General features: G+C 60.4%; 2 protein-coding genes across 4 annotated transcripts; one reads left to right on the forward strand and one right to left on the reverse strand.

The window, feature by feature from the left end:
* Positions 1 to 2,646: 2,646 nt before the first annotated feature.
* LOC132333964 (tumor necrosis factor ligand superfamily member 10-like) lies at positions 2,647 to 9,270 on the reverse strand. 3 transcript variants are annotated; one of them, XM_059859583.1, is made up of 5 exons: positions 8,955 to 9,270; positions 7,017 to 7,163; positions 6,714 to 6,750; positions 6,093 to 6,200; positions 2,647 to 5,860 (listed from the first exon to the last, which is right to left on the reverse strand). In XM_059859583.1, exons 1-5 carry the CDS (start codon positions 9,222 to 9,224, stop codon positions 5,427 to 5,429), a joined length of 996 nt encoding a protein of 331 aa, XP_059715566.1. In that variant the 5' UTR covers positions 9,225 to 9,270; the 3' UTR covers positions 2,647 to 5,426. The 3 variants fall into 3 exon arrangements, with proteins under 3 accessions (XP_059715566.1, XP_059715565.1, XP_059715567.1); XM_059859582.1 differs by having other exon boundaries at positions 2,647 to 5,863; XM_059859584.1 differs by lacking the exon at positions 7,017 to 7,163 and having other exon boundaries at positions 2,647 to 5,863.
* A 3,882-nt stretch (positions 9,271 to 13,152) lies between these two features.
* On the forward strand, positions 13,153 to 17,642 carry LOC132334001 (HEPACAM family member 2-like). The gene is made up of 6 exons (XM_059859658.1): positions 13,153 to 13,225; positions 14,310 to 14,639; positions 14,729 to 14,998; positions 15,168 to 15,227; positions 15,598 to 15,646; positions 16,308 to 17,642. Exons 1-5 carry the CDS (start codon positions 13,153 to 13,155, stop codon positions 15,633 to 15,635), a joined length of 771 nt encoding a protein of 256 aa, XP_059715641.1. The 3' UTR covers positions 15,636 to 15,646; positions 16,308 to 17,642.
* Positions 17,643 to 17,950: the final 308 nt, after the last annotated feature.

Below are 17,950 nucleotides of genomic sequence, written 5' to 3' on the forward strand. Positions count from 1 at the left end.
TGCCAGTAGCAGCTTTGCCTTTAAATGCCCTTTTTTGCTGTGTTTGGAGGGCAGGTGGATACTCCTGGGAGCTGGGGCTGAGTTCAGGGAAGAAGCTGTCTTCTCCCAATCCCCTGGGAGCTCCTTTCTGGGAATGCCTGTCCTGTGTACTTCTCTTCCTGTGGCACACCTGGGATACCAGAAACACAAAGCTTTCCTATTTTCTCCTCACCTTACCATCCTCAGGAGAGTCCCAGCTTTGGGAAATGTGGTCCTGCTTCAATTAGATCCATGATCCAAGAGTGGATTCCTCTCCCTGTGGGAAGGCTGCAACAGCCAGTGCAAAGGTAAGGTGCCAAAAGGGAAACCCGCGTGCAGGGTTATCCCAGTTGGAGCATCCCAGCTGGTGGTGGCTCATTCCAGCTGCTCCTGGAGAAGGAGGGCAGGGAGCAGCTGTCAGAGGGAATTGCAGCTGCTCTGCTGAATGGGGATGGGAGCCCAGGGCAGGAAACACCTTCCCAGCAGCTCCTGGCTCTCCTCAGCTGCTGCTGTGTCTGTCCCATGGATGTTTTTTTCAGTGGGAGAGGTTTCCTGGGGCTGCTGTCCAGAGAAAGTCCAGTCCAGGAGGGTGGGAGTGGGAAGGGCAGGAAAAGCCCAGTAGGGCCGGGCTTTAGGGAGGGTCACTTTGGGTGCCAGCAGATTCTGGAGTCCTCACGGTGCCAAACTTCCTGCTCCTGAGAAGGGCTTTGCCCAGTCCCGTTCTTGCTCTTCCATTGCTTCACTCCAGGAGGAGCCCTGTGGTTCCCTTCGGCAGACAGACGGAGATGCAAGACAGAGCCGGGGAGGTCCATCCGCTGGATGAGTGACCCGCGGGGGGTTGTTGCAATATCCCATTTATGGTCCATAACTTTGGGGACCTCTCTGGGACAAGGGCTGGATGCACTTGGCTGTGGGATGCTGCAAGGGCAGGATGGGACTGGAGGGAGCCGACTTAGAACCTTCCACTGAGCTGATCTTTAAGGTCCCAACCCAAACCAGTCTGATTTCTTGGTTCTGAGGAATAGTGCAGGGATTTAAACAGGACACAAAATGAGGAAATTTCTTTAAATGTGGAATTAATCCTTCCCGATATCTTCTGCTTGTCTCATGGGGGAATAAAAGGAGAAAGCCGCGTGTGAGCGGTGCGTGGGGCCCGCGCAGCCGGCTGGAGCTGGCTCAGCGCTCCCCTTGGGCCCAGCTCCCTTCGCCGCGGGCACAGCCGGGGCCGGGGCTGCTGAGAGCGAGAGGGAAGAGGGGGAACTGCCCCGCTGCTGCACGGGGAACAGCTGCTCCTGGAAAGGAGAGAAATCCCCTTCTTCCCCCTTCATTGGGGCTGCGGGAAAGGGGCTGGGAGCGGCACAGCTGGGATGGGACTGCACGAAATGGCCCTTCAAGGTCCTTCCAACCCGAAGCATCTGGGATTCCTCAAGGGATGAGCTGAGCCTCCTGCCCGCAGCAGCACCCGGCCTCCCCTGCTCGCTCACAGCGCCCCAGCATCAGTGCTTTCCTGAGGGTTTAAGGAGCATCCCGCAGCTCCATGAATCCTTCGTGCTGTAGGAAAGTGGCTTCTGTTTCGTTTACCTCTTCTTTCAGGCAGAATTCCTGCCTCGGGGGAGTGGTGGCTGGTGAGGTGCCCTGGAGCAGAGCGAGGGGCGCTGCTGGGCTCACACCACGCCCCGCTGCCTCTTTGTGTGCTTTATTTACAGTGTCCCAAGGAATGATTTCCTGCCGGGGCGACGTAGATTTCGGCGTGGATTTCCTCTCCCTTCTGTGAACTCGAGCCAGACTGGGGACTTGAAAGTAAAACGAGATCGTGTCTGGGCAGGGATGGAGACTCGGAAGTAGCAATGAGCTGGTTTATAACAACAAAAAAAGGAAAAAAGAGCCTTTGGCCCAGGATTTATTTAGAGACGAAGGCTCAGGGCTGTGAACGCCCTGGGCTGAGGTAAAAGCAGCTCCTCAGCAGTGGAGATAAGAGGGTCCTTTGGCAGCAGCTGCAGGAAGCACTTTGTGTCTGGATTGAATCCACAGGGCGAGACCATGGGAAATCAGGTCAGTGTGCAGATTTTATTAGTGCTGCCGTCACCCCCCACCTCCTAGGCTGGGTTAGAGCAGGAGGGAATCATAATTCTGGTTTGGGTTGGAAGGGCCATGAAGCTCATCTGGCTCCCCCCCCGCCATGGGCAGGGACATTTTCCACTGTCCCAGGCTGCTCCAAGCCCCATCCAGCCTGGTCTTGGGCACTACCAGGTATCCAGGGGCAGCCACAGCTGCTCTGGGCACCCTCTGCCAGGGCCTCACCTCTCTCACAGGGAATTTCTCCCCACTACCCCTCTACCCCTTCTGACCCTGTCCTCCTTCAGCTTGAGGTGTTAAGGAAGGGCCGGGAGGCTCTGAGCTCTGTCACTGCAGGGACACTGTGGGGATGTGCTGCCTGGGGAGCTGGAGCTCTTGGTTTTGGGGGACAGGGTCAGAAGGGATAATGGAGAGTTGTTTATTCTTGTGGCTCTCCCCAGCCTGAGAAGGTGCTGGCAGAGGAGGCTGTGTGAGGGGCTGCAGAGTTGGTTTAGGGACCATTGACTTTGCTTTTGAGGAGGAGTTACAGTGAACTTGTCAGCAATACACACATTAAAATAGTGAGTTGTAATTTGTAATAAACAATTTTAACAATAACAGAAAAGTTGTATGAGAAATCTTCAGTACTTTGCTCCATTTGCACAGCAGATTTTGTTTCCTTACAACAAGGAAAAGTGGTGTGTTCTCATCCAGGTCTTTCCACACTTTGTTCTTTCTTTCCTGGAGCACGTCCTGGGACAGGTACTGTTAGCACAGGTGCCTCAGGCAGTTTTTGTGGAGGCCAGGTTTTCATGCTGCTGGGTTCTCCTGCTGGTGGCCAATCCATTTGTCCAGGTGAGAGCCTGGCCCTGGCCAGGCTGGGGGTGTCCAGCCCTTCTGCTGGAAGCACCAGGACAGGGAGGACGATGGAGGAGAGAGAGGGGCCACAGGGACTGAGGCTCTTGGGGTAACCTGTGCCAGTTCCTCACAGCGAGGAATTCCAGCTGGGCTCTCCCCAGACAGGGTGAGGCTGCTCTTTGCCCTGATGCTGCTGCAGTTCTCCTTCTCCCATCCACCTACCCACGAGCCCTCTCCTTTCCAGGAAAGCAGGGTGAGCCATTGCCCGCTGGCACCGAGCCTGGCTCTCCCCACTCACTGCTTTCCCTGCTTCCTCCATGGCAAACACAGCCTCTGCTGGCTCCCTAGGGCCGTGTTAAACTCCCTTTCAAAGGAAATCTTGGAACCACCTGCTGCATTTCCTGCAGCCCCTGTTCCCTGCTTCAGCTCTGCTCTTCCATGGCTGCTGCCAGAGGTGGGATAAGCTTGGTGCTCCCGGGGGTGTTTGAGACCTGAGGATGTCCAGAGCCCTGCTGTGGGACACCGAGGTGGCTGGGACAGCAGGAACGGGGATGAGAGATGGAGGAAAAGGAATGGTTTTAGAATAGAGGGGTTTGGAGTGCTTTTTTTTTGCTTTGGGCAAGAGCCCAGCATGCTTTAGGGGCCAAATGTTGCAGAGCCAAGGCTCAGCTCAGCTCCCTCCAACCCTCCAAGGGGACTGGGAAAAGGGAGCCTTGCAGCCCTGCCATGGGGGGCTGTCACCCCTTTGGAGGCTGCAGGAAGCAGCTCTTGGTGCTCTCTGGCTTTGGATGAGCTTTTGGAGGTTCTGGATGAGCTGGGGAATCTTCCCTTGCATTGGGGCCAGTCCAGGTGCCTGTGTGCAGGTGCCAGGGTGGCAGTGTGCTGTGGGGGTTGTATCAACCCCCCTGGGTCAGGAACCTGCAGGAGATGGGGGCTGGAGAGTGGGAATTCCCAGCAGCTGGGAGTGGGGGGGATGTGGGAACTGCCTGGCTCAGCCCCCAGCCCTGGCCAAGGATGTGGCGGGCCGGGAGTCAGGCCTGGGAAGCTGCAGGAAGGACGGCAGGAGCTGTGCAGGAACAGCCCACCGGTGACCCCGGGGGCTGGCTTCCTCCTGGGCTGGGCTTGGCAATCCCAAACTCAAAGAGGAGGAGCACTGGGACCCCCTGGGAGCTGATGGGTGCAGGGGAGGAGCTGGGGTGGGCTCAGATTTCATGGGGTCTCTGCAGGAGCTGAGCCCAGCGAGAATGAAGGCTCTGGGTTGAGAAGCAGGAACACATCCCCTGGGGACTGCCTCGGGTGTCTGTGGGGGCTGGCAGCTGCAGAGCCCCTGGAGGTGCTGTGGGTGCAGGATGAGCAGGAGACTTTGCTGGGCTCTGTCTGGAGCTCTGGCAGTGCCCCAGCCCTGTTCCACCTGGCTCCAGGTCTACCCTGTCCGGGCTGTGTCCTGTGTGCAAAGGGGCCAGACCTGTGCTGGAGTACAAGGCTTTATTCTGTCCTCCCTGGGAGCCCCATGTCTGTGGCAACCCACACTGCCACTGTGTAAATCCCCCCAGTCTTAGTAGGATACAGAGAGTACAGGGGGAGTTGGAAAAGGGGACTGTGCCCACCCAGTGTCCATGGCCTGGGCCAGCTGGGCCCTGCTCTGCCCTGCCTGAACCCACCTCTGGCCTCTGGGCTGGTCTCCATCACCCCAGGGCTGGTTTGGTTCCTCCAAGGTCTTGCTGTGACCACTGGGCTCACCCAGAGCTGGAATCCTGCAGGGATTGCCAGGGCTGGAGGTGCGAGGAAGCGGGGACTGCACTGTCTGTGAGGTCTGGGGGAGACAAAATCCACCTGGGAAAGAGGTGCTGGGTCAGCAGCCGTGCTGAGCTCCTGGTCCTGTGCAGCCTGGCTTGGTCCACGTGCCCCAGTGCCACGTGCCGGGTGTGGTGCCAGGGCTGGCGACTGCTGTGGTGTCACGGTCCTGCCCTTTGCCCTCCCTGCAGCCATCGCTGCTGTCGCCCCAGGGTTTCATTTCCCAAACTGAAACTCCTTCATTCCCTTCCAGAGGCTGACACTGGACCTGCCCCATCCCCACAAGGTGTGCCAGCCCTGCGTCCCAGGGTGCTTCCAGCCCCAGGTCCTGGCACCCACAGCTCTGCCCAAGGTGGCATCAGACTCATGGGTGTCACCCTGCCATGGGGACACTTTGTCTTGAAGTGGCAGATGTGGCCCTGGTGCCTTTCCTGCTGCAGGGAGCCGTTGGGAGGTGCTGTGCCACCAGGGCTAGGATGTCCCTCCTTGTGCATGTCCCCTGTAGGCCCTCGGAGACCCTTCCTGGTTCACGGCTGTCTCCGTTGTGGAGGGTGGCACCGAGCACAGCAGGGCCCTGCAGGCAGCCATCGCTGTGCCCTTCTTGGCTCATCTCTCACCACAAGGGACAACGTAGCCATAAGAGCCCTGCGCCACGCCAGGCCATTTGCGCTGTCCAGGGGCCAGGTGGGAGCAGAGGGGTGTCACAGGTCGAGCCGGAAGGCCCCGAAGTAACTGGCGGCTGTGTCGCTGGAGTCGATGGCCAAGGAGGAGACGGAAACGAAGAGCTCGTCACCGGCCTTGAGCTCGAAGAGTCCCCCCTGGTAGAGCGCGTGGAGCCCGAAGTCAGCCTCGGGTGCCCAGCACTTGGTGCCCACGCCCTTGAGCAGCAACACGGGTGGGCTGTACGCCGGCTGCCACTGGATGCACTGCACGAGCTGCGGGCCCGAGTCGCGGCCGGCGCTGCGGTAGCGGAAGTAGATCTGCGCGTACACGTAGTACTTGCCCGGCTGCTCGATGCGCAGCCGCCCGGCCCGATACGTCATGTTCTGCACGTGGGACAGGAGGCTGCCGTGCCCCCAGTGCGTGATGGCGTGGCGGCACGACTGGGAGAGATTCCCGGAGCGCTGGGAGCGTCCTGCTGGTAGGGAGAGTTGCTGAGGGGAGCGACCTGACACGGTCACAAGGAGGGGGAGGGGGTGGCTCTGACCCCTTCCCAGTCATCCAGCTTGGAGGGCTGGAGCTTGGTGATCTTGGAGTGAACAGGAGACACCTCTCCCTGTTAGCCACCCAACCATCCTGGTCCCCTGCCCTTTGATCTCTCTGGAGTCTGGAGACCCAGCAGTGCCCAGAGGGGTTCCCCAACTCACCATCCTGAGCCAGGCTCTGTGGGCGGAGGGTGAGATGTGCTGAGGGTTTCCCGGTGATTTTGGGAGGAAGTTGCCCCTCTGAGGTGTTGAAGTAGCTCCGCCAGGCCTCTGCAGGAAAGGGACAGATGCTGTAAGAGCAATGTGGGGCCACATGGCCCCATGCCAGCAGGGCAGGGAATGCCCCACTGACCCACCAGAGCAAAAGGTTATTGAGGGATGGAAATGTCTTGTCAATCATCAACCAACACATCTGTGAGTGCCACGGCCCTGCCTCCCCAGCCTCTGGACAAACAGACACGGCTGTCCCCCAGCCCATTCCCGGAACATGTGCCTGTCATGGCAAGTGACAGTCCTGGCTCTGCCCTCTCCTGCCCCAGCTTACAGCACTGGAGTTTGCCCCACCCTCTGCTGGCCTCCGGGGATCACAGCTTCCATAGATCTCAGCTCCCATGGATCCCAGCTCCCCTGGGTCACAGCTCCCATGGATCCCAGCTCCCATGGATCCCAGCTCCCATGGATCCCAGCTCCCCTGGATCACAGCTCCTCGGATCACAGCTCCTCGGATCACAGCTCCCCGGATCACAGCTCCCTGGGTCAGGCTCTGGCCCAGGAGGGACTCACCCTTCATGGCGCTCCTGCGGATGATGTTCTCGGTCACCTGTGCCACAGAGAAGAGAAAGTTCCCTGGTTAAAGGTGACATGGGGATTCCCTATGCCTGAGCTCCTACTCCAAGCCTCCATCACCTTCCCTGTCACGCTGTCTCTGGGCCCTGCCACCTCCTCACTGTGAAGGACTTGAGTTCCACTCCCACCTTGAACTATCCTGGCTATTCCCCCCTCCCATTGCTCTGGTGAGGTGGATGGAGAAACTGAGGCACGGGGACAACCAGGAACTCTCCCGTCCACCCCTGGTCCCAGGCTCACCGTGGCCACATAGGTTTTGATGGTGCTGGCCAGCTTGAGGCAGCCCTGGCTGCTGCTCAGCTTCTCCAGGCTGGAGCCCTCGGGCTGCTGATTGAGCACCTGCAGACACCGCAGCTCCTCTGCGTTGCCCGGAGCCTGGGACTTGAGCTGGGATGGAAACAGAGCGTGATGGCAAACTGGGACAGAGTGAGGGAGCAGCCGGGATCCTGCTGGGGTGTGAGCAGGGGGCAGCTGCCTTCAGCCCGGCTCCTCCAGCACTCGGGCGCTCAGGGAACAACCAGGATATTGGGATCAGTTCAGCCTCTGTATCCACAGCACAGCGCTGTGAGGTCAGATTGAAAGGATCTGTGTTCATCTCTGCCCTCCTGATCCCCCGGCCGGCCCTGCCCCTGGCCATTCCCCGCGGGAGGGCTGCGCAAGGACTCGCAGGCTGTTCCTGTACACACCTGCCCGCCCAGGTGGCAGCGCCGGGTGCTGCCAAGGCAGCGAATTCCCCCGGGATGGAGCTGTTCCCTTGGGATGCCCGCGGCGGGTGCGTGTCCGGGCAGGGCCGCCCGCGCAGCTCCTCCGGGCTGGCTGCGGCGTGTGCCCGCAAGCGGAACCGGGGCCAGCCCGGCACGGGAAGCTGCTGGAGCGGCTCCAGAGAAAACCACGGAGGTGTTCCGAGGGCGGGAGCCCCTCTACTCTGGAGCCAGGCTGAGAGAGCTGGGGGTGCTCACCTGGAGAAGGCTCCAGGGAGAGCTCAGAGCCCCTTCCAGGGCCTGAAGGGGCTCCAAGAGACTGACTCCCTACTCTCAGCACAGATCCAGTGACCGGCCGCTGAAATGAGCCCAAATTGTTGCACTACAGTGGTTTTCTCCTCTCTCCGCCTCTTCCCCGGGGCTGTGTCTCCCAATTCCCCTCCTCTCCCCGCCTTTCATGTAAATCCCTCACAGCAGGACCTCATGTGACCCAGGGATGGAGACAAAGCCCGAAGGAGGGCTGGAGCCCCCTCCGAAGGCAGCTCCGATGGATCCAGACAGACTGTTTATTCTCCCTGCATCCGTGGCAGGGCTTTTCCTTCTTCCCTCTCTCTGGTGTGTTTTGTGGAATGTCTGGCACTGCAGGACCCTTTTTTTTCTTGCCGCACCCTCAGGGATGAGGGCGGCTTCCACGGGGTTGCTGCCAGCCCCGAATTTCTCTCTCCCCATGGATCTCCTGACTGGCGTTTCCCTCCCTCTGCAGAGGGGTTGCTGTGGATCGGAATCAGCAGCTGAGGGGAGGGGCTGGCGAGGCTGTTGAAAGGATCAGACCGTCACGGCCAAGTTTGGGAGTGGTTTTGCCCGACTCACCCCGTGGGAGGTGGGAATGGCGGAATCCCAGCACAGTTAGTGGGGCTGCATTGGAGCAAGCAAAGAGCTGCTGGAATGGGGGTCCCAGCATCTCACAAAGGGGGTGAGGAGGATTTGGGGATCCTGGAGTGTGGGAGAGAAGGGAATGGGAGGAGGGAAAGATGAAGCCAGAACCAGAGGTCAGTGGGGCCTGGAGCCCAGCGAAGTCCCCCCGCACCCCCATTTGCGGCTGGAGACTCCGAAGGGATCCCAGGGCAGAGTTCCCCTCTCGCAGTGCAAACCTCAGCTCCAGGCGGGACCCAGGACAAAGGCGCCACATCTGGATCGGCGACAGTGCCCGCCCCTCCGCCCACGCCTGCACAGCTGGATCTGCAGCTCCGGGCGGAGTTCGGGCAACGTCCACCCCCAATCCACATCTGGCCCCCGCCTCCCTGGGGAGCTGGGGCAGTGTCCCCCCCGCAGCCCGCACCTGGACCCGCGGCGAGGCGGCGCCAGTCGCTGCCGTGCCCAGCGGGCAGAGGCGAGGGGCGGGAGCTGGCAGAGCCCTCCCGCAGCCGCCGGGACTCCCGGGGCCGCAGCCCCGCTCCGGTCCCGGGACAAAGCTCACCTTGGAGATGGCCATAGTGAAGTAGACGAAGAGGCCGGTGGTGGAGGCGATCTGCAGCGCCAGGATAGCCATGACGGCCACGGTGCCCCACAGCGGCCCGCACCGCCGCCGTCGCTGCCCCCGCGCCGCACCGGGGCCGCCGTCCGGACCGGGACCGGGACAGTCACCGGGAGCAGGCCCGGCAGCGGGACCCTCGGCCAGCATAGGCGTGTCGGAGCCGCCGCTGTCGGAGCGCAGGTACTGCCCGGCGCCGGGCGGGTGCGGGGCCATGGCCCGGGCCGGTCCCGGTGCCGCTGCCTCGGGGCCGAGCGCGGCGGGACGGGCGGGGCGGGGGCGGGGCGGGGGGCGGGGTTGGGGTGGTCTGTGGCCGAAGGGGCGGGGTCTCTCGTGGCCACCGTGGGGGTACCGGGTGCGACGGTGGCCCCGGGGCTGCGGCTCGGGTGGCAGCAGGGCTGCGGGACGGTGAGTGTCCCCAGAGAGCCCCAGAGTGTCAATTCACGGGTACACAGAGACAGAGCACAGGGAATGGCTTCACTCTGCTAGAGGGCAGGGATGGATGGGATATTGGGAACATATTCTCCTCAGTGAGGGTGGGCAGGCCCTGGCACAGGGTGCCCAGAGCAGCTGTGGCTGCCCCTGGATCACTGGCAGTGCCGAAGGCCTGGCTGGACACTGGGATTTGGAACAGCCTGGGACAGTGGAAGGTGACCCTGCCCATGGCAGGGGGTGGCACTGGGTGAGTTGTAAGGTCCCTTCCCACCCAAGGCATTCCATGATTCATGAATATGCTTCACACCGCCATCACAGGACAATGTGGGAGCTGCTGGGGTGACCCCAGGTGAGAAGACCCCAGTGACCCTGGGCTGAGAACAGAGGGGTCTCAGGGATGGAGGGACACGACCTGAGCCAGGTTTAGGTGATGGGGCTCACGTCAGCTCTGGCGACCAGCAAAGGCTCAGAGAGGAGCAGGTTTGCAGGACAGGGAGAAAGAGCTGCTGAGCATCTCCTGGAGGCCTTGCTGGGAGGGCCGTGCCCACCCGGCCCTCCTGGACTGGGCATAGGGCTGCCCTTCCCTGCTGAGCCCCAGGCTCTGTCCTGCTGCTGGCTCACATTCCCATTGCTCCACAATAGAAACGTGGAGCAGGTTGGAATGCAGAAAGGTGGGACAAGCTGCTGTTCCCTGGTGCTGCCGTGGCAGCTTGGTGCTCAGGTGAGTTTGTGGCTCCAGGTGCTGTTACCTGTGAAATGAAAGTGAGACCTGAGAAAGCACAGGAGCACTGGTGTCCCTGCAGAACCGCTCTCTCCTGTCCTGCTGGGCCTTGGGGAGGATGGGTGGCCTCAGCCCAGATCCCAGCCAGCTCAGCAGCCCCCAGACCATCATGGAGGTGGCTGTCCCCTCCCCAGGACGTCTGACCCTGCAGTGTCCCCAGAAGCACCAAGAAGCCCCAGGCGCTCAGAGCAGGGGGTCTCCCACCCCAAAGCATCTGCCAGGTTCAGGACTGATTTCCCTGCCTCTCTGCCAGCTCAGTGTCTACCCAGTGCCAGCTCCCCATCCCTGTCCTGGCATCAAGATCTTTCCCCAGGCGACATGTCTTCCTTGGAGTCTGGGAAGGGGGCTGATCTGGGAGGGAGGTGACTAATTATGTCAAAAAAAATCCCCTGACAACTCAACCCTCCTGTTTGTTCTCAGGAAAAGGGCTCAGGACCTGTTGAGCCAGGTGAGGGGGGAAGAACTGTAAAGGGCACATCTGGGGAACAGCTGCCAGCCTGGTCTAGTGTCCCTGTCCATGGCAGGGGGTGGAATGTGGAATGGGATGGGTTTCAGATCCCTTCCAAACCAAACCATTCCACGATTCTATGATTTGCCATTTGGGACATAGATGTTTGTGCTGAAGGAACCTGAGACACTGCTCTCTGTCCTGCTCCATGGGATGGGACAGGGGCATGGCTGAGCTCTGCTGAGGAGCAGAGGGAAACCAGCAACAATCAGAACCCTGGAGCCTGGGGCTGCCCTCTTGGAGAGAGCAGGTTTGTCTGTGAGTCAGGGCAGGACCAGAACTGGAGCTGTACAGAGAAAACTGGGTGGGAGCCAGGGGGAAAAGCATGCCTCAATCCTGGCTGAGGAGTTGTTTTTCACTTCTAATGTTTCCTGGTCTGTGCACTGGGAGAGCCGGGTCAGGCAGAGCCTGGAAATCTGTTTCCTCAGTGCCCCGTGGTGCAGAGCAAGTGCAGGGGAGCAGGAGAGGGGCTTGTTGGGCTTTCCCAGTGCTCTCAGTGAGGCTGGGATGGGAGAAACTCGGCAGGAGATGCCGACACGGATATGGAGCTGCGTCTGGGATTTCCCAGCCTGTCCCTTGGATTCGCTTCAGTTTGCTTCAGGCAGGATGGTGGAACGTGCAATTTTAGTTGTTGTCCATGTTTCCTGGGATGGCCAAGGCAGACCCCCTAAGCTGGGTCAGTGCAGGATGCTCCTCCTGGGGAGGTCCCAGGGCTGGCTCTCAGCTCCCCGCGCTGCTCCGCCCAGCCCAGCCCAGCCCGGCACTGGCTCCGGCCGCTGATGACTCCGAACAGGGTTGACCACACGGTCCTCCCTGAGGAAACAGCAGCCCCTGCGACGTGAAGTCATTGCGTGCGGCTCAGGAGCTGCTGTAACTTCCCTGGAATGTGCCCTCAGATGTTTGTCTTGCGATTGGAACCCATCAGCTCCTGTGGTGAGATGTTTTTCGGGAAAACCTCTTCCTCATCACACCGTGCTTCCAGAGGGAGAGGGCCAAGGTGTCCAACCGCCTCTCTCCAACCCTGGGAGCACCCCAGCCCTTCCCTGGCTGTCTCCTGCCCCTGGGCTGGGGCCAGCGTTTGTTTGTCCCTGTTTTCACAGAGGAGGTGGAGACATTCCCTGCCTGGTGGCATTGGAGCTGCTCCAGCCTCACACGTGCCAGCTGCAGGGTTGGGTGGTCGCCCAAGTGGGAGAGGACATTGGCGTGGACGGGCACAAGATGGTCCTCACAGCCCTTCCTGGCCTCTAGCTGGTGGAGGTTGGGAGCCAAGGCATAGGGAGAAAGGGAAAAGAGGAGCAGAAAGGCTGTGTGGGGACCCAGGGGGGCTCCCTGCGCTGCTGGCTGGAGTTTGGCAGGGAAGGGATGGATGGAGGAGCCCCATTAAACCCTGGACCCGCGAGCTTTCCCAGGAAGGATGAGGAGCAGTACCCTCTGGAACATCCCAAGGCGGGACAGCAGCTCCCGGGACATCCACGCTCCGGCGATGGATGACAGACAATGACAGACATAATGACAGGCAATGAGAGGCAAGTTCTGCTGCAGCTCCTTCCCTGGGCTGGGCTCCCCGGTCCCAGCGGCTCTTGGCACAGCTGATCTCCTCGCTCCCTCTAGTGGGATTGGGATGGCTGCGTGGGCTCCTGCCTGGCCACACCTGCGTCCCCTCCCACCTCTTGATGTACTCCCGGAGAACCTCCCAATGGGATATTTTTTTTCCCTGCCACAAAGCCCCCAGCACTTCCCAAGCTACCCAACGTCCTGGGGAAGGAGAAAAACATTGTCCCGACCCCTCCTGGAACATTCCGAGGTGAATCTCCTGCAGGAGCAGCACCCCAGCCATGTCCCGTTCTTCCCACAGACCTGCCAGGAGCTGGAAGGGCTGCTCCAGTAAATGGTTAAAGCCCCAGTTTTTGTGGCTGAGGTGAGATCCTGAGGAGAGGGGACAGGGGGAGGCCATTCCCCTGCTGCCCCCGAGCTGGGATTTGGGGGTTTTACACTGTGATAGGGAGAGGAGGGACGGGAGCAGGCAGCGCCTCGGGGGGTTCTGTGTGCTGGGTTTGGAAGTCTTGGAAAGGTGAGAGGGACGGAGGGGAAGGAGGAACAGAGGAGGAGGAGGGGGAGCAAGGGAGAGGAGAGGCGGGAGAGGGAAAGGAGAGGAGTGGAGGGGAAGGGAAGAAGAGGGGAACGGAGAGAAGGAGAAAGGCGGAAGGAAAGTAGAAGAAGAGGAGGAGGAGTAGAAGAGAGAAGAGGAGGTGAGGAGGGGAAGGGAAGAAAGGAAGGGAAAGGAGGGGAGGGGAGGAGAGGGGAAGAGATGAGAAGAGGAGCAGGAGGAGGAGGAGGGGGCGGAGGGCAGGCCCCGCGCGGTCCCGCCCAGAGGAGCTGCCCCAGCCTGGTGGCCGAGCTGTCGCCCGGCGGCCCCGCAGATGTTCCCCGTCCCCCTCCTCCTCCCCCTCCTGCTCGCCCCCGGCAGCGCCGCGGTCGCCCCGGGGGTCACAGGCGAGTGTCAGCCCCGGGGTCGGGGTGGCCGGGCCGGACTGGTCCCGTCCGGGTCTGCCCTGGCCCTTCTGGGCAGGTTCGGCCGAGCTGGGCCGCGGGGGGAGGCGGGCGGGACCCCCTGTCCCCCCCAGCATGGAGCCACTTCCGGCCTGGGGAAGCTTTTCCTGGCGCCTGATTTAAGACGCGGAGGCGACTCCCGGCTCGGGCACGCCTTAATCCCGGAGAAAAGCTTTTAGGGAAAGGTCGGGAAGGGACTTGCGGCTTTTCTCGGCTCTCAGCTCGGGTTCCCGGCAGGGGCCCGCGGGGCGGGGGCGGGGCTTTGCCCGGGGGTCCCACAGCTCCGTCTGTGCCCCCCAAAGCAGCCGGGAGCATTTCCATGGCGATGCTGAAAGATTTGGGGGTGGGAGTACCCGGCCAACGCGGCTTCAGCCCCAGAGTGTGGGCAGGGGGGAATTCAGCCCCTCTGCCCCTCAGTGAGACCCTGGCTGCAGAACTGCCCCAGCCCTGGGTCCAGCACAGGAGGGACCTGGAGCTGCTTCAGAGAGCCCAGAGGAGCCATGGAGCTGCTCTGAGGCCCGGAGTCCCTTTGGAGCCAGGCTGGGAGAGCTGGGGGTGTTCAGAGAAGGATCCAGGGCAGCCCCTTCCAGGCTCCTCAGAGCCTATCCAGGGCCTAAGGGGACTCCAGGAGAGCTTGGGACAAGGGATGGAGGGGCAGGCCAAGGGGAAATGCCTTCCCGCTGCCACAGGGCAGGGTTAGATGGGATATTGGGGGAAATTCTTCCCCGTGTGGGTGGTAAGGCCCTGGCACAGAGTGCCCAGAGCAGCTGTGGCTGCCCCTGGATCCCTGCCAGTGTTCTAGGCCAGGTTGGACACTGGGGCTTGGAGCAGCCTGGGACAGTGAAAGGTGTCCCTGTCCCTGAAACTGAGTGATCTTTAAGGTCCCTTCCAACCCAAACCCTTCCATGATTCATGATTCTATAAATAATTCCCTCTGCAGCTGAGGCAGGAAGGGCTCCTGCAGCACCTCCCAGGTGGATGAAGTGGGATCCCTGGGGCTGTGGGGTGACTCCTGTTTCTCTTCCAGCCCGCACGCTCGCTCCCTGCTACTCGGCTGACCTGCGCCCGGCCGCGGGCAGCCTGGTGTCGGCCGTGGGCTGCACCGTGCTGCTGACGGCCCCGGCGCTGCGCGGCAGCCGGGCCGTGTCCTGGGAGTACCGAGTGGGCTCCGAGGAGGGGGTCATCCTCACCTACGGCTTCCCTCACCCCCCCAACGTGTCCCGGCTCTATGAGAACCGTGCCACATTCAACGAGTCCAACCTGTCGCTGCAGGTGGTGCTGCAGCGCGGGGACAGCCGCCTCTACCGCCTCAGGGCCCAGGAGGAGGCCACGACCTGGTTCCATCTGCGCGTTGTGGGTGAGTGGTGCCACGACCAGCCCTCCTACGTGCCTGGGAGCTGGGATTGCCACGGGTTTGAGTGCTGACGCTGCCTCTGCCTCTCCCAGAGCCGCTGTCCCCGCCAGAAATTGTGGGCAACTCCTTGGTGAAGGCAGGAGGCAACACCAAACTGGTTTGCAGCGTGGTGCGAGGGACAGCAGATGCCTACTGGTGGAAGAAAAATGGGGAGCTGCTTGTGGGAAGTGAGCGCATCCAGTTTGTGGAGAACACCACGCTTCACATCCTGCGGGTGTCCATCAGTGACAGTGGCTACTACACCTGCGTGGTGAGCAACGCCGTGAGCCAAAATGAGACCTCCTTCCTGCTCAAGGTCCACCGTGAGTGCACTCCTTCCCTGCCTGGGAAAAAACCAGGGGGACAGCCCCAGAAAAGGAATACTCTCTCCCTGCCTGTGCTGAGCAGGCAGGTTTGCTGGGAGGCTGTGGGTGGGTTAAATTCAGGTTAAACTTGATCTGGTGCAGAGGCTCCGTGTTCTCCCCTTTGCAGACTCTGCCCATGTGGTGCTGCCTGTGGTCCTGTCCTGTGTCATGGTCGGCTCACTCGCAGGTGGGTGCGGGGGTGGGCAGGTGGGTGCTGAGGTGACTCTGCCCTGTTTCTGGCTGGTGGATGCTGTGGGCACCAGAGGTGGGTGAAAGGGTCCTGTGGGGCACATCCCTGCCAGGACCTGGCTCTCTCACCCTGGCATCCTGTGGGCAGGGGCTGGGTTGTGTCACAGCTGCTGTTTCCAGCAGGGTGTCCCCAGTCCAAGGAAGTCATGGTGGCCTACATTAATGATGATGGTGGTGGGGCTCTGAGCAGCCTGGGCTAGTGGAAGGTGTTCCTGCCCATGGCAGGGGTTGGAACTGGATGGGCTTTTGAAAGGTCCCTCCAAACCAAACGGTTCTGGGATTTTCTGATGCTGCTACTTTGTCCCCAGGTGTCTTTGTCTGGTACCAGAGAAGGAAGAACTCATGAGACAGCTGTTGGTAAGATGCCTCCAGCCCCCTCTTGGGGCGGCCCCCTTGCTCCAGCCAAAATTTTCTCTCTACAAGCCCAAATTTCTCCTTGGCTGGATCCAAGTGAGCTGGAGAAGTAGGAGAGCTCAGGGCACTATTCCAGCTTCTCTAGTGCTGCTCTCCCACCCTGGAGGCTCAAAGGGTTTGCTGTGCCCTCTATTTAATCCCCACTCTGGAAATATTCCTGATTCCTCCACCCAGAGCCTGACACTCCTGGTTACCTTAGCTCTGAATAATGGGTGGGCTTTTGAGTACTCTGGAGATTTCTGGGAAGTGAGTGATTCTCGAGATTTTTTCAGAAATTGCTCCCTCTCTGTGACCACAAACACATTCAGCCTGTTCACTGGAGCTTCTTGGAGGCTGAGGGTAAGGATGGAGAGGATAAGGATGGAAAACCCATCCCATGAGGTGGTAGGTTACAAACAAGGAGCTCTCAGGTGTCTTGTGCAGTCAGAACCCAGGGAACTCCAGGCAGATAAATTGGCCAGAGTAGCTCCTGGAATCTGGAGTAGGGCAGAAGTCCAGACCTCCTGGTGCTGCCACTGCCAGCGTGGGACACTGAGCTAGCTGAGGCCCTGGGGGGATCCAAGTGCCCAGAACATGGCTCACGTGGGGCCCTCTCTTCTTGCAGGTAGAGCTGGGTCAGCCCTGCTGCTACCCTTCCCTGGTGACCCTGGTGATGGATACTGCTGGGAGTGCCAGGTGTCCCATCCCATCCTAGCCTCTCCTGTGCTCACCTGTGAAATGTTCAAGCTGCCAGAACCTGCAAATATTTTTTTGGAAAACACTGGTTTGGACTATTTCTATGTTGTCCTGTTCTTCCTGTTGTTCAATCCTGGGGAGAGGGATGTACCTGCTCCCTCCATCCTCCTGGCTTCCTCCAGAGGCCTCGATGTGCTCTTGGCTCTGGAAAGAGCCACTGTCCCTGCTGGGCAAATCCACAGTCCTGGGACTGCTGGGAGGTGCCTCCTGGGGGCCTCCTGGTGTCCTGCTGTGCCAGGGGTTTGCCAGGGGACTCAGGGGCTGAGGCTCTGGGCATCCTGCTCCTTGTGACCCTTGGAGGGAGGAGAAAGGGCAGGATTGTGCTGGGTGTGCATCTGGAGAGAGCGGAGGCAGCAGGAGCCGGCAGGGAATGGGGGAGCAGCAAAGGAGTTCAGTTTCTGAAAGCAGATCCCAAGGAAATCCCTGCAGCTGCCTGAAGTGGGGATGCTCCTGAGCCCATCTCCTCCAGCCCTAGGCTCTGCAGGATCGGGGGATATTCCTGGGGACATCCCTCCTCTTCCCAGCACCAGTGCTGATGCCAGCTTGTCCTTCCTATTTGCTGTTCCTGCGGGTGACATCGGCCTTGGCCTGGCTGGATGCAGGGAGCCCTGCTCCTGTCCCCTGATGTCCTCTCCCTCCCCGTGCTGCCTCTGCAGGGCTCTCCTAGGCTGTGCTGTTGGGAGGGGATGTTACTCTTTCAGCTGAGCCTGGAGGCAGAGCAGGCATCCTCAGCCTGGAGAGACCTGGATCCTTTCCCAGGTGCTGGACCCCACTGTTGGTCACCCTGGAACATTTGCACCCCCTCTTAATCTGAGGGGGAAATCCCAGGTCCAGGGCCCTCCCTGAGCCAGTCCCCAGCCCCTCTGGAGCAGGCTGGGGACCTCTCAAAGGCAAACTGGAAAATTGTGGGAGAGATCACTGGGAGATTCAGGGGCTGTTAGCAAGGGGCCATCTCAGCCTCGGGTTTTGTGGAGCCATTAAAGGAAGCAGAGGAGTTTGGGTGGAATAAATGAGATTCCAATCCTGTTGGAAGCTGCAGGGCAGATTGTCATGTTTTCTGTTGCACTTGAAGGTGTAAAATGTAGCCACACGTTTTACAAGAAGTACTTTTCTAAACGTTTTGGGGAGTTGTCTCTGAATGGTTTTGGAGACTTTGTGTTTTGTTGATATCTGTTGCTGCTAATAAAGAGTGTGTGTTATTCCAGAGGGTATTGCTGTGATGTTTAGGGGTGGGAAGTGCCCCCTTGGGGTAGCTGGAGCCTGGGCTAGCAGTGGGGTAGGAATCAGCCCCTGGTGGGATGTGGCTGGTGGCAGACTGGGGAATGCTGGATTTGTCCCAGTGTTTGGCTCTGGGAGATGATCCCTTCCTCTTGAGGACATCATTTGTTCCTCTTGTGGGGTTCGTGCATCCCCACCCCCTCCCTCACCTGCTCCTGTAGCAGTGACAGCCTGAGGGACTCAGCTGGGGTTAAGAACAGCCCAACAACTCTGCTCCAAATCTGGGTGAGGGTA

Source organism: Haemorhous mexicanus, chromosome 14 (assembly GCF_027477595.1).
Source record: "Haemorhous mexicanus isolate bHaeMex1 chromosome 14, bHaeMex1.pri, whole genome shotgun sequence".
NCBI classification, from domain to species: Eukaryota; Metazoa; Chordata; class Aves; order Passeriformes; family Fringillidae; genus Haemorhous; species Haemorhous mexicanus.

Bases quoted from the DNA above. Each gene is read 5' to 3' on its own strand.
- LOC132333964 (XM_059859582.1), bottom strand. From the start codon at position 9,224: ATGGCCCCGCACCCGCCCGGCGCCGGGCAGTACCTGCGCTCCGACAGC. The intron at 6,751-7,016 runs GTGAGCCTGGGA...TCTGTGGCACAG, and splicing joins TCAAAACCTATGTGGCCACG to GTGACCGAGAACATCATCCG. The intron at 6,201-6,713 runs GTGAGTCCCTCC...CCTTTCCTGCAG, and splicing joins CCGCAGGAGCGCCATGAAGG to AGGCCTGGCGGAGCTACTTC.
- LOC132334001 (XM_059859658.1), top strand. From the start codon at position 13,153: ATGTTCCCCGTCCCCCTCCTCCTCCCCCTCCTGCTCGCCCCCGGCAGC. The intron at 13,226-14,309 runs GCGAGTGTCAGC...TTTCTCTTCCAG, and splicing joins GGTCGCCCCGGGGGTCACAG to CCCGCACGCTCGCTCCCTGC. The intron at 15,228-15,597 runs GTGGGTGCGGGG...CTTTGTCCCCAG, and splicing joins CATGGTCGGCTCACTCGCAG to GTGTCTTTGTCTGGTACCAG.